The 15,186-nt window shown below is 35.8% G+C and overlaps 1 protein-coding gene across 2 annotated transcripts in view; it reads right to left on the bottom strand.

Moving 5' to 3' along the window:
• The window catches only part of LOC113005344 (oxidoreductase ptaE), a 296,040-nt gene that overhangs the window by 124,647 nt on the left and 156,207 nt on the right, over window positions 1-15,186 (bottom strand). For both annotated transcript variants that reach the window (XM_039457182.1, XM_039457183.1), the window contains exon 6: window positions 4,692-4,896. In XM_039457182.1, coding sequence (XP_039313116.1) covers window positions 4,692-4,896 — 205 coding nt within the window. The remainder of the gene's footprint in view (window positions 1-4,691; window positions 4,897-15,186) is intronic.

The raw sequence follows: 15,186 nt of genomic DNA, 5'->3' as shown, positions 1-15,186 counted from the left end.
TAGAAAATGATATTAAATTAAATTTTTTATTTTAGAAATTTGCATACTATATTAATATCATCAAGATAAATAAATACATTTATTAAAAAATAAAAAAAATATTGCACACATCTGGGAGCGAACCCGGATCTTACGATTGTGAAGCAAGCACCTAACGCACAGAGCCGACTGCACTGGTTGCGAGAACAGTTACCGGGAAGGCTCATATGGCGCGCCGCGGTATGGCCAATTTTCACAAATTTATTATTTCGAAACTAAGGCCTATTCGATGAAACGCCGGGAGACGTAAACTTTTTTTTCGTCTCCAGAATAACTAAAAAAATTGGGATCAAAACCCCAGGGTCTCTCACCTGGTCCTCCCCTTGTCAGTTAAATTTAATTAATGAATTGTTAATAGATCGTCCAGGATTAATTCCTGACCATACCAATAGTCAAATTCACGGCTTTTGCGATGCCAGTAACACAGGCTACGGTGCTTGCATATATATCCGATCGATCGACCAACATAACAATGTACGATCCCAACTTTTATGCGCTAAATCTAGAGTCGCCCCATTAAAAACAATAACAATACCTTGTTTAAAATTATGCGGCGCTCTTTTACTAGCTAAACTCTATCGTGAAGTACGCAACGCGGTAGAATTTTCCATTAATAAGGAGGTACTGTGGACCGATTCAACCATAGTTTTACACTGGATGAATACAGCACCTCATCTCTTAAATACATACGTGTCACATCGCGTTACTCAGATCGCGCGTCTCAAAACGTCCGTTGACAAAAGACGGTCTCTGATCCATCAACCAGCGTCAGCAAACTTTTGTGATACAATTTACGAGGCCGAGTCCTCTCATTATAAAAGCGTTGCTTACGAGATCGAGTTCTCTTGTAATTTGTTACATTCGAGTCAGTGTAACAGATCTCTTTTACGCTTAAATAAAGAATCTACAAAACAAAAAAGATTCTAATGCCTGTTGTACGTGTAATTTTACAAGTTGAGTCTTAGAGGTCTCAGCGCAGCGTGTACTTTCTGGTTTCAAAAATTTATAATTGGATTAATTAATAAGTAAAGTAAGTACATTTTGAATCCTGTTTATTAAAGTTAATAAAGTAAGTGTAACTTTTACAATGTATAAAGAGTTCACTGAAAATTAATTAAAATAATCAGGTAACACAGCAAGATTGACACACACATATTATTTATTTACAATTAACATTTATTGTGTAACACAACGAGCATATTTAATATCATGTATTATTTTAACTAGTTTAGTGAAATCTATATACAGGTTGTCCCGCAAAGCTCGAATCTCCTTTTAACAGTAGATTCCTTGGAACATTCTAAGAAAAAAATTCTAATGCAAAAATGTCGAGGGTATAATGGTTTTCAAAGTATTTACAATTAAAGTTTACAAATTGCAGAGCTGACATTTTGCGCGCTCAGGCATAGTAACATGACAAGGTACCACACGTGTAACTTTTGACGTTGAGGTTGTCATATAAATACGCATTGATATTTATATTAAGAAATTATTACTATAGAAAACATATTTGTACATTAATATGCATAATTAACGTTTTGAACAAAATATCAATTCAATAACAGAATGTTTCAATAGCTGTTAGATCAGTTGTCAAAATAAATTCATTACCATGTTCATATGATAAAAACTTTTATAGTAATATAAGTACATCAATAATATTAATAATTTATGCGATGGTATGAAAAAGTTTTAATATATAATATTGATAAAGTAGAATTCAGACATATTAATATCTATTTGACATTATCGTATTTACATCAAATCATCGATTTACATTTTTAACCCTTAAACACACCGATCCTGTAAAATACGGAAACACATTTTTGGATCTGGGAGACTTTTTCAACTTTGAGAAGCTATATCTTTGATTACAATCAATATTTTTTTACGATTTTTTTTTTTTAACAAAGATTCGAAATCTCAGGAGTGTGACTGCACAATCGGCATTGGCAAAAAATAATTCATTGTGAAGTTATAAAAGAAAAACCATTAAGCAAAAATGAGAAATTGGTCAAAAATCCACTTTTCCTTCAAAAAATTATATCTTCGCAACAAAAAACTTTGAAGAACTTTGCAATACGGCGTTTTAAAGCTAAAGATTCATACTTAAAAAAAAAAATTATATCATTGTCATTTCTATTAAAAAATGTACTTATGTAACAAGGCAAATTGAGGTATTTTTGATTAAATCGTGTCTAAAATTGAAAATTGATATGTTTCATGATATATTTCGGAAAAACTCTCTTTTCTACAGTATTTTATAGTATTCCAACTTTAAACAAAGTATATGCGAGTAACATTCGCAAACCGACCTGTACGAACGTATTTTGTCCAGCTTTTTTATGTAAAATACTCACAAAAAAAGTTTCACACTATATGGGTCGCATTGACCCTAACAAAACTTTGCTGCCGTGCCGTTCGAATTCTAGTTGATCAAAAAAGTTGATCAACCATATCAATCGAAAGAGGAGATTTCAAACTTTTTTTATGTCTTGGTCCAAACCTCCTATCTCATTCCGTCTTCACATAGCAAGCGTTCAAAACTTCATATGGGGTCTCTCAGACCCACTTACGTGCTTAAGGGTTAATAGTTATTTTAATAAAATATTAAAATTATTGATGTATTACCATAAAAATTCTTATCATATGAACATGGTAATAAATTTATTTTAACAGCTGATAAAACGGATATCAAAACATTTTGTTATTAATTTGATATTTTATTCGAAACGTTAATTATGCATATGTAATGTACAAATATTTCCTATAGTAATAATTTTTTATAGTAATAATTTCTTAATATAAATGTCAATGCGTATTTATATGACAACCTCAATGTCAAGAGTTACCCTTGTGGTACCTTGTCATGTCACCATGCCTGAGCGTGCAAAACATCAGCTCTGTAATTCGTAAACTTTAATCGCAAATTATCTGAAAACCATTACCCTCGATATTTTTGTATTAGGACTTTTTTCTTAGAATGTTCCAAGAAATCCACTGTTAAAAAAGAATCCGAGCTTTGTAAGACACCTTGTATATTGTAAAAGTTACATTTAACTTTGTTAACTTTAATGAACATGATTCAAAATGTACTTATCATACTTATTAAATAATCTAGTTACAAATTTCTGAAACCAGAGAGAATACGCAGCATTGAGCAAAATGTCAGCTTTGAGACTCAACTTGTAATTTTACACATACGACAGGCATTAGAATCATTTTTATATCTTTATTCAATTATTTGACACTTGTTTCAAACGTCAATTCATTCAAAATATACTTTTACATTAACGCTAGAGTTAAAATAAGTATGACTTAGAGACAAACCTGAGAAAGCAAACCACATTTTTGCTGAGAAAAGAAAGATATGTATTGGAAAAAGATAAGAAAATAAAAATAGATTTAATAAAGCGCATCCAGTCTAATTAGCTTTGTTTTATTATCATATTCATATGCACTTGTCAATCATATCTTATGACCACACTTGAAAAATTTTATACATAGCACTCGTAAGAGTATAATATAATATTGACTCTAGTTAATGTAAAATATATGTTTTTAATTGCACATATTTATTAATAATACGCTTATTCAACGCGTTTTTATACAAGACGAACGAATTCGACAAAAAAAAGTGTCGTCTGCCCCGCGAATCGAGATATTATTGTCGATTCAGGTTACAGATTAAGAAACCCGTCATATTGCGGACACATGATGCATCACACCACTTGATGCATCACATGATCGCATGCGGGCTGATATAGAACTCTATATTAAAAGAGTAGCGTAAACGCCGCCCTGTTGGACCTAATGCTGATTGGCTGAAAAGTGTGGAAAATAAAATCACTGAATGCTCATTAGATGAGAAATCATTAGGTCCATCAGTCGACTTCGCTAAAAGATAAAAAAATTGCGCTACTCTTATAATATAGAGTTCTAGGCTGATAGTGTACCAGGCGCCACCGGCCACTCTGCGTCATAAAGAAGTACTGGACAAGATTTGCTTGGCAACGATGATAATGATGACGTCTCTTACATGTAAAACGTTGAGATTTGGACTTTGCATCGCGATATTTCCGCAAGTAGGGCACGGAGAGAAAAAATAAAAACACTTTTATAATGCCATTTTCCACAAGCTATCAATTGAGATTACTCAGAACTTGATCGGTTCAACCGTTACTGAGATCTGATAATCTCGTTATGCTTGAACTCGCAGACTTGCGTAAAAGAGGCTCGGTCTTTCCCGCTTGCTTACATTGGCTCGAGACGCAACCGCGCTTCTTGAAATATGTTCATTTCTATCTAAAGATAACTTGGAAGTATTGCATTTAGGAATAATGTAACTTGAACCATTAAGCAGATTTTAATTAAATTTTAAAACTGATGTATATTATAAGTTTTACTGATGATGTTAAATGATTGTCTAAGCTTAGACAAAACAAACATTTAATATTATATTTACAGCATGCTAATGGAAATCAGTTATTCTAAAAAATCACAAATAACATTTTAAATATTCGTAAATAAAACTGAAGTGCACGGAAAGTAAATATATAATGCTATATAATAAATAATATAGATGATGCATTACACAGAGTATCTATTTCTAAAACAAAGATTTATCTTTATATACTTTAAGTAAATATTACCTGAGGCCATTGTAATTGCATCTACAGGTACTGGTTGTACATTTTCACCATCTGTGGCAATTATTTGCATAGAATGATTTCCAATTTTTATTTCAGCCAAGCAAACCGTACTGAATGCACTGATTATACGAAATCTGTATCTTCTTCCACTTTCAACAGTGAACAATGATAAAGAGACGTTTGTGCTTACTCCAGTTGAGGGATTCTATAAAAATCATTTGCAAATGCGTAAGTCAATATACTTTTAATAAACGTTTACCTTTACACAGCCATTCTCAAATAACCTTCAACTGACCTTGATGTTGAACTTGACTCTACACGACATCAAGATCATTAATTTTTCTCGGCGTTTATTATATATTGAAAAATTATTTAAAAGACAATATTCATGTAAAACAATATAATTGTCAAACTCGTTCCGTCCTGTAAGTGGGTGGGGTCAGGATAGTGTGGGGTGAATGTTGATATTGATCACGTTTCTGGTTTGAAATAGCAGTGGTCAATTGCTGGATAAAAATTTGATATAGATCAGAATATATCTTTCAAATTTTGCATTCTATAGAAACCCTCAATGTTTGCAGTACTTTGTACTACAAAGCATAGTTAATTTCTTCTCCTCTTTCGGGCCCAAAAACGTGATCAATATTAATGTGGTCAATTGCAACAAAAAGAATAATGTTAAAAAAGGCCGATCTTTTGCCAATTAATGGCGATATAAAAAACAATAGATTTTACCGATTGTGACCTGTTTTTCCGTGATGTATAATCTTAAATACAAGTGAGTTATTTCATATGAAATTTACAAAGAAATACACGGAAATGTCGTCCTCCAATTTTAATGAGTCTTCGATATGTTGATGAGCCTTTAATATGTGTCGGTACAAATCAAAATAAGGGATACATATTTTTATATACGTGTCCGTTTAGCAAAGAAAACATCCCTCTGAAGAAAATTAATACATCTCTTTTAAAACAAATAACGTCAAAACTAAAAGAATAGAAATAAAAATTCTGAATAAATTTGTAAAAATTTTTAAAAAATTAAAGAAACTTTATCACTGTTATAAAGTACTTATCAAGACATTCAACTTTCATTCACATTTTTACTATTTTGATGATATTCTCTTCGAAAGATAAATACCGATTTTCTTTCGAAGAGGTAAAAAAATGGGCATGTATAAAAAAATTCCTTATTTTGATCCGTGCCATAATATATTAAAGACTCATTAAAATTGAAAGATAACATTTCCGTAGTGTTTAAACTCGAAAATAAATTGTCAAATTCTATCATATTTGTAATTCAATTTTCTGTCATACTCGTAATTCAAAAGACCCCGCACAATTCTTATGGAAGATGCCGTTCGGTTAAATTGACTGCAATTTAGCATAAGATTACAAGAATCTTTTCAAACGCTTGAACAACGATTTTTAATTTTGCCGTTCAAAAACAAATCCATTACATTTATATCAATAATTGTTTTTCTTATAGCACCGTCGTCAGGAGAAAATCGGTGATATGTATTAATGGTCGGAGGAGCTGGCAGACCTCCGGAGGCTGACCACGACCGCTAGGAGAAGATATACGCACGCCAGGAAGCGAGACGTCAAGGCGGAAACATCCTCCGCCAAGAAGGCACTTAAAAAGACCAAGAAGGCCCTTAGAATGGCCATTAGAAAGACAAACGCCACGACTTGGGATGAGTTAGTCTCCACACTGGATCGTGACTCGTGGGGAAAGCGTTATTAAATCGTGACAAAAAAGCTTTGCCCACGGGCTCCCCCAGTGGCGGAGACACTAGACGTCCAGTTTCTAGAGAAGATGGTGAACAAACTGTTTCCCACAAGGGAGAAGAAAATCCCGGCCAAAACTGGCCCTCCCCAGGGATGGTCCGAAGAGTTGGACGTCACTAGCCCGAGATGGCCGCGGCCTTCGCTCGACTAAAGGGAAAACCAATGGGGCCTGGCCCAGATAAGGTCAACAGCAGAGTATGGGTGCGAGCGGCCCTCATTATCGGGTAGAATTTAAAGGCGCTATACGAGGTGTGTTCAAAAAGTATCGCGAATTTTGAATTTTCGCGGGTTACGTATATTCGAATTTCGATCTTTTTGTGGCGTTATGTTGGTACTCATGTCTCTCACTTATGCCGACAAGCTCGGCCATTTTGAATGTTCACTTAATTGTTGACAGCTGCTTTGCTTGCACGTGTTTTGGATCGTCTTCGATTTTTACCTATTCAAAAAAATGGATCAAAGAACCTGTATCAAATTTTGTGTGAAAAACGAAATTAAGTGCGCGGATGCATTCCGAATGTTGACTGTGGCATACGGAGAAGCTACCTTGGACCGAAGCAACGTTTATCGGTGGTACAAAATGTTCTCAGAAGGCCGAGATGTGAACGACGAAGAGCGTGCCGGACGCCCGAGCACTTCAACAACAGACGAAAAAATTAATGAAGTGGAGAAAATGGTATTGGCCAATCGTCGAATCACCGTTAGAGAAGTTGCTAAGGACCTAAACATATCGATTGGCTCGTGCCATTCGATTTTTATCAATGATTTGGGCATGAGACGGGTCGCCGCGAAATTCGTACCAAAATTGCTCAATTGCGACCAAAAACAGCATCGCATGAACATTGCTAATGAGATGTTGGACTCTGTCCGCGACGACCCAAATTTGCTCCAGAGGGTCATAACTGGTGACGAATCGTGGGTTTATGGTTATGACGTGGAAACCAAAGCTCAATCATCTCAATGGAAGCTGCCGCACGAACCAAGACCGAAAAAAGCGCGCCAAGTTCGGTCGAATGTGAAAGTTTTGCTGACAGTTTTCTTCGATTGCAGGGGCGTGGTGCATCATGAGTTCTTGCCACAGGGTAGAACGGTCAATAAGGAATATTACCTGCAAGTTATGCGCAATTTGCGCGAAGCAATCCGCCAGAAACGCCCGGATTTGTGGAAGAACAAAAATTGGCTTTTGCACCACGATAACGCCCCTGCTCACACATCGTTGCTTGTGCGCGACTTTTTGGCCAAAAACAACACACTAATGATGCCGCAGCCACCGTATTCCCCAGATCTGGCCCCCTGTGACTTTTTCTTGTTCCCTAAACTGAAGAGGCCCATGAAAGGACGACGTTACGCTACGCTTGACGAGATAAAGACGGCATCGAAGGAGGAGCTGAACAAGATAAAAAAAAATGATTTTTTGAAGTGCTTCGAAGATTGGAAAACCGTTGGCACAAGTGTATAATATCTCATGGGGATTACTTTGAAGGGGACAAAATAGATATTCATGAATAAATAAATAATTTTTGAAAAAACACAAACTTCGCGATACTTTTTGAACACACCTCGTACACAAAGAGCCTGGAGAAAGGCACGGCCTATTGAGGAAAGCGAGCGAGCCGGCAAAGAGTCCCTCCGCGTATAGGCTGATATGCTTGCTAGACGTTGGCAAAAACCTCGAGAAAATTATTGCCAACCGCATCGTACGGTACCTGTCCCGGAATGATCCAGATCTATCCATTAGTCAGTACGGCTTCCGAGAAGGAAGGTCAACAACCGATGCTATAAAACACGTTCGTTTCCTCTCGGAGTTTGAAACTAGGAAAGATAGTGTTGGCGATATTGTTTGATATCGCCAACGCCTTTAACATTTTATGGCTAGGGTGGTAAATGCTCTGAGTGAGCACTACTTCTTGCCGCCCTATCTTGTGGAGATAGTCAAGGACTACTTTGGGACAGGCAGCTGGGATTCCACAACAAAGCGGGATTCCGGCTGCAGAGGGACGCAAGAGTCAGTGCTTGGCCCCTGCTGTGGAACGTCGCATACGACACAATACTCCGCCAGGCCTTGCCTCTTGGCTGCCACGTGGTGTTATGCCAATAACATTGGTGGTGGCCGAGGGGGAGAACTGGGGAAGGGCCGTTAACTACGGCAATACAGCGATGACGCGTGTCGTTAGCTCAGCAAACTGGGCCTGAGAGTGGCTCCCAAAAAAAAAATGGAAGCAGTTTTTTTCTACGGCGGCTCCGCGGGGGCTTCCTCTTCGGTCAGCATAAGAGTAGACAACATCCAGGTTTAGGTACAGAAAATTATAAAGTTCTTAGGACTTTTATTGGACAGTTCTTGGGATTTAAACACTTTAGAGACATAGCCCTACGATTGGACAAAAGGGCTGATGCCCTGGTGAGTCTAATGCCCAACCTCCGAAGACCGAGTATAGGCACTAGAAAAGCATACATGCATGCAGTGATGGCCGGGACACTGTACAGCGCCTCTGTCTGAAGCGAAAAAGCGCAGGCCAGCCATCAAATAAAAAAAAAATTTGCAAAACGTGCAAAGGCGACTGGAAGATCCAAATTTTTTCAAAAAAGGACTATTCACAGACGAAGCAACATTTTCTACAGATGGCATAAATAAACGTAATTATCCTTACTGGGCTACAACAAATCTCCACTGGCTTCGCAAAATTCCTCATCAATATTAATGGAAATTAAATGTATGGTGTGAAATTGTGGATGATCATATAATTGGTCCACACTTCTTTGAAGATATTCTAACTAGAGCCATTTATGTAGATTTCTTAAGAAATATTTTACCAACTCTGTTGGAATTCCTTTAGACATAAGTACCCACGCAACACAAGGATGTCCTTTGGACGTCTAATGGACGTCGCGGTCGGACATGTCTTGACGTCCAGATGATATACCAATTGTATATTGTAGACGTCTAGGAAACGTCCTTCGGACGTACAATGTACCATCTTCTGACGTCAAATGGACGTTATTAGGACGTCTCAGCAGGACATAAAAAGGACTTTTATGGACGTTGTTTGGACATTATTTTATATTGCGCGATTAGGACTTTATTTAGTAAAAAATGATATTTATTAGTAAAAGTAGTATTAACTCCGCTGAAAATGTGCGATTAAAACCGATTAAAAAAAAAGTAATCCGAATCGATCGAGATTTCTGCACCGAAAATATGATGTTAAGACAGATTGAAAATATTATGAAATCGGAACTCAGATAGATTTATTAAAACAGAATACATTAATATAAAACGTTATAAATGTTTAATTTACAAAAAATATTTCTTGTATCCTTTTCGTTAAAAAAGACTAAAAAAAGAATAAATTTGAATTAAATATTTAATTTTTGTACAAGATTAAATAACAATACAAATTGTTATTTACATGTAAAAATTATAAAAATTTATGTGGAACAGCGTTCCACACACACGTCACATTTGAAAAGACTGATAGCGAGTATTCGTCTCGAGATTACAACAAACAGCTCCTAAAAGTCTTACTGAAGTTATGAGCTGGGGAGTCGGCCGCGGTGGCGCCTGGATATAACGCTCGTGGCCGCATTTGACTCACGAGAAGATCTCTCGCGGCGTGGCCGCCTAGCGGTGGTGCCAGCACTCACTTGTTAAATTCATTTCAATCCGAAATTACAGGATTTCATAAATTATAATTAAATCGAATTTTAATATATACATGTATTTGATTCACAGAATCATGTAAACAAATATGATTCTGTAAATCAAATATATATACCTTGCTGCTAGATGTATAATTAGTTTCTTTATATTTTAAGTTTACGTTCCAAAACGTTTTTTCCAAGAAAAATTTTACTTGATATAATATACGTTATTATTTATTTATATTTTGAGTAGGACTTTCCTCACAAATAAAATAGCCATTAAATAGCATATTAAATTAATCGTTATAGTATTATACATATGTATTAAATATTACATAATTTAAATATTATATATAATGAATAATTAAATATTAACGAATAATATATTTTATTAAAAAGCTATATACTGTATATTAAAGCTTCTCATATTATCAAAATTTGTAGTTTATGTTTATATATGGTTAAATATATATTTTGTTAAATATTTTTTAACACGAAAAATTATCTTTATAATTTTATAATTTATAAAATTCTTGTGTTATAATAATAATGATAATGATGATAATAATAAAAATACTCAACTTCATTGACATATATGTATATAGCGGACCTTTTTGGAACGTACCACCAATATCTGCTAGACATTTAAAAGACGTTCTTAGAACATCTTCAAAATGTCTTATTTAATATAAAGAAGAACGCAATTTTCGAATGCATATTTATTATGTATGTTGGAAACATGTTTAATATACATAATATGTAAAATATTACGAATCATCCCAAATATGTCCTGCGGATGTCCTACAAACGTCATACTACAGCTATGATAAACCAGGATGTCCTTCGGACGTCTTTGGAACGTCCTATGGACGTACGAGTTACTAGGACATTACAAGGACTTTTGTGGACATGTATTGGACGTCCGGGGACGTCCATGTGTTGTGTGGGTACGTATGCATTTATGGTATCAACAGGATGGCACACCAGCTCACAGAAACAGAAATTGTATCAATTTAATAAATTACAAGTATCCACTTAAATGGATAGGGCTAGGTGGACCGATTGAATGGCCTGCAAGATTTCCAGATCTATCTATATTAGATTTTTTTTTATGGGGCAGAATAAAAGATAAGGTGTATGCCTCAGCTCTCATTACACGAAAGAACATGCGTCAAAGAATTATTGATGCATGTGCTTCTATTAACGTTGAAGAACTGCGTAACGTACAAACATCAATAATTAATAGACTTAATATGTGCATAAATGAAAACAATGGACATTTTGAACACTAAATCAATTTGTAAAAATAATTTTATAATTAACTTAAATTTTAATATTATTATTAATGTTATGTTATTTATTATTTTAATATTAAAATTATATAAATTCAAAAAGAAATTTAAAATGTTATAAGAATGAACAATATGCTATAAGAATAAACAATTTTATTACAAATATAATTATAACATTATTTCATTATAAATATACGAGTATAACAAAATAGGTACTTACAAATCATAATTCCGTATTTGTTTATTTATTAAATAAATAAATTGTTATTTTGTAAGAAACATATTGACATGTACACTCAGAGGAAGGTTTCTTTGAGTAAAAAAATATTTGTTTGACTCAAGAAATGTGAGCATTGCTACGGTTAAAGAAAAGAGTTTCTTTAATTGGAAGAAATTATTTAAATGTTCTTTTAATTGGAATTAAAGAAATAGTTCGGTTGTGTAACACAAATCTTTTTTTTTAATAAAAGAAATACATTTTTAAAACGACTAAATTTTTACATTTTTGTCAGTACTTTTTTTGAATTAAATAATTTTTTGTTTAAATCAAACAAATTATTTATTTTTAAAAAAGTTAATAACGTCATTTTTTTAAATCAAATAAATTTTTATTTTACACAGAGGTATTTTTACTTCAACTGACAAATATCAAGTTAAAGAAACAATTTTATCAATGTAAACATAATTTTTCTCTGAGTGTATTATTAAATTTGAATTATTATTTTTATTATATAAAATGCTAAATAATTTTGTTAAATATTTTAATAACTTCATGAATCTGTAGATTTTCGTATTTTCATTATTTTTATTTTACGTACACCCAAGGATTTTGATTCTGTCCATGGGGAAATTTTCCAAATTGAGAAGTCGCTATTTTTCTAAATACTTACAGTTCATGATTAACGTAACGACCAATAAGCTCTAATCGTTTCATTAATCATAAACTGCAACCATGTAGAAAGTGGTAACTTCTCAGTTTGGAAAATTTTCTCATGGACAGAATCAAAGTCCTTGGGTGTACACCGAATATTATAATCAGATGTCAACATGTTACACGTCAATCATCAAAGCGGGAGTCGGAAGTTAGCCATACCGCAGGGACAAAACTGAAATGGTATTAGTCGCCCGCAAAACTTTAAACAGACATAACTTGTATAATTTGTAAAATGACTTTGATAAATCATACATCATTGTATTCGTTATAAAAAACACTACAACTTTTATTATATAAAAATATCCACTTTACCATGCAAAAGTTATGCATGTCTCTTTGTTCTTTAACATAGATAATTTTTTTAAATAACCACTGTGCTCACAATAAAGTTTAGTTCAAATCATTTAATTTGATATTATATTTATTGGGTCTATCTCTGTTAGTTTACGAGATAAAGGAGGGTGGCCACTTAAGCTGGGACAACCCTGTATATACACAGATATTTTCAATGCTTTTACGTAAATTTTTACCAACAACATTGTACAGCAATGTCAGAATTGTATAATGAATAAAAATGAATAAATAAACTTAAATAAATATGCAAACTTTCTGATTATTACATTTTGTTACATGTAACGAATAATATATAACAATTAATATCTTGCTGAAAATAAAAATTGTTTACAATTGATAAATGTAGCTATTATTAAAAAAAAAAAATTGGCACTGCGAGCATTCGAACACTTCTCTTCACGCGGCCGCCGAGGGCAAAATAGAAGGTGCGCCTTGGTCTCCTCAGCCACCGCGCTTCATACTTTAACTTACCGCACAATCATACTTAACGAACCGCGCGGCGAATGCCAAACTTTACATGCAAATTTCTTAGAAGCGAAGGCTCATACACTCAAACGCTCTGACATTTTTTATACCCTCGACCCCCCCCGTCTCCTTTTAAATGAACTATTGCTCATCTAATTCCGTATTTCGTAATTCGCGTCATATTTTTGTTAGTATACAAGCCACTATCACAACCGCAATCGCTAAATTTCTAATAATTATATTACAATTAATATAAAGCGCAGAATCTGAACAAATCACCCCTAACAGCACATGATATCTTGCGTATCATCCCATTTTGATACGTCTCATTCAGAAGCCATCGCTAAAACATCGCTTACAGTATCATCCTGTTTTCTTTCAAGCGCGTTTTCCTAGACCTTACTGAGCGTACTAAAATGATACTGTACGACTTTCTTTCGCGCGCGTCTGTTCTTAGGTCGTACTGAACGTACTGAAATGATGTGTTCGCCTTTCTTTCGCACGCGTATATTCTTAGGTCGTACGCCATGCGCGCCACGAGCGCGAAAACGCTACACTAACGCAATCTTCATATGTAATTCCAATATGTAGTTCCGGTTTCTTCTCCGACTGTTCGGCATTGCCGGCATCAATGCGTGGCCGACATGGCCGAATTTCTACAGAGCTGCGTAAAGAAACATTAGGTATATCATTTTACCTTTATTTGTTTACCAAATGTTAAACAATTAAGGATAGAATGCTATCTCTGTGCAGCCAGCCAATGTTTCTGGACGCAGCTCTAGATTGCTGACGCAATCAGTGTTCTTCGTTATCTATGTTGACTCGAAGAGAGGTTGAAAACGCAACCTTAAATTATAATTATGCCTTAGGTCTCGTCTGGATGGAGTATTACTTGTAGTAGTGCGCCCGCGTACGTTCAGCCAACAGATTTTAAATTTACTAGAAAGAAAATTTTCTTTCCGCGCTACGGCGCGTCTGTCGCGGCGCTAGCGCAGCCATCTTCATTGTGTTTCTGTTCGCGTTACCCAACACATCGTGCTTCGAGACTTTCCCGTTCTTTCCTAAGATATTGGACAGGTTTGATTTCTTTGAGATGTCGGATTCAAGTCACCGAAGTCGTTTGAGGTCTAGGAGTCATAGGCGATATAAGAAACGCGCACGCAGACACAGGAGGGAACGATCTCGTTCGCGCTCGCGCTCAAGGCAGCTTCCTCGACATTTTTCCGAGGACCAATGTCATCGAGATCCATCGAGGGCTTCTGATACGTCCGGAAACCCAGCTCTTCTTGAAAAGATTTTTTGAATGCTTCGGAACCAGGGACATAAACTGTCCACCTTAGAAAGTGAGGTTAGAGGGCGATCTTCATGCTCTCCTGCATCACAGCTACAGGAGGAGCCGACGGCTTTCAAAAGCAGGGGCATCGAACCAGGTAAGCCCCCTTGTCGACCCCTTTTACTCGTGAATTGACAAAGAGGGGGTTTAACCGACAGCTCCTCCGCAGCACCATATAACATGACGCGCGTGTTCACAGCAGATCTAACAAACCGCACGGTCACTTTCGCGGCCTTAGACGCCACCCAGGATGCAGGACCGCCGCTGGTAAGCCAGCTTTTTGGCTCTCAGGATGACTCTCGAGAGAGTTGCCTGGGACCAGACTATTTTCGAGTTCGCGAAATCGATGGTCCAATCAGGGCTCCAGGAAGATCTACACACGCGGCTGCTAACAGAGTTTGGAGTCAAGGACGAACTCGAGGCATTGGGTCCAGGAAGATCTACACACGCGGCTGCTAACAGAGTTTGGAGTCAAGGACGAACTCGAGGCATTGGGTCCACCCAAACTCAACAAGTTCCTCCTTCCGGCTTTGAAAGTCTCCTCGACTGTTATCAAGAGAGACGAACATCAGGCCCTGTCGCAAACTCAGGTGGCAGGTGCGCTTAATGCCTTAGGAACGGGACTCTCCTATTTAACGAAGTCCAACGTATCCTCTCGATTACAAGAGGAAGATAAAGTGGCGTTAA

This window comes from Solenopsis invicta, chromosome 14, assembly GCF_016802725.1.
Source record: "Solenopsis invicta isolate M01_SB chromosome 14, UNIL_Sinv_3.0, whole genome shotgun sequence".
NCBI lineage: Eukaryota > Metazoa > Arthropoda > Insecta > Hymenoptera > Formicidae > Solenopsis > Solenopsis invicta.
This window is presented reverse-complemented; position numbering and strand designations above follow the sequence as displayed.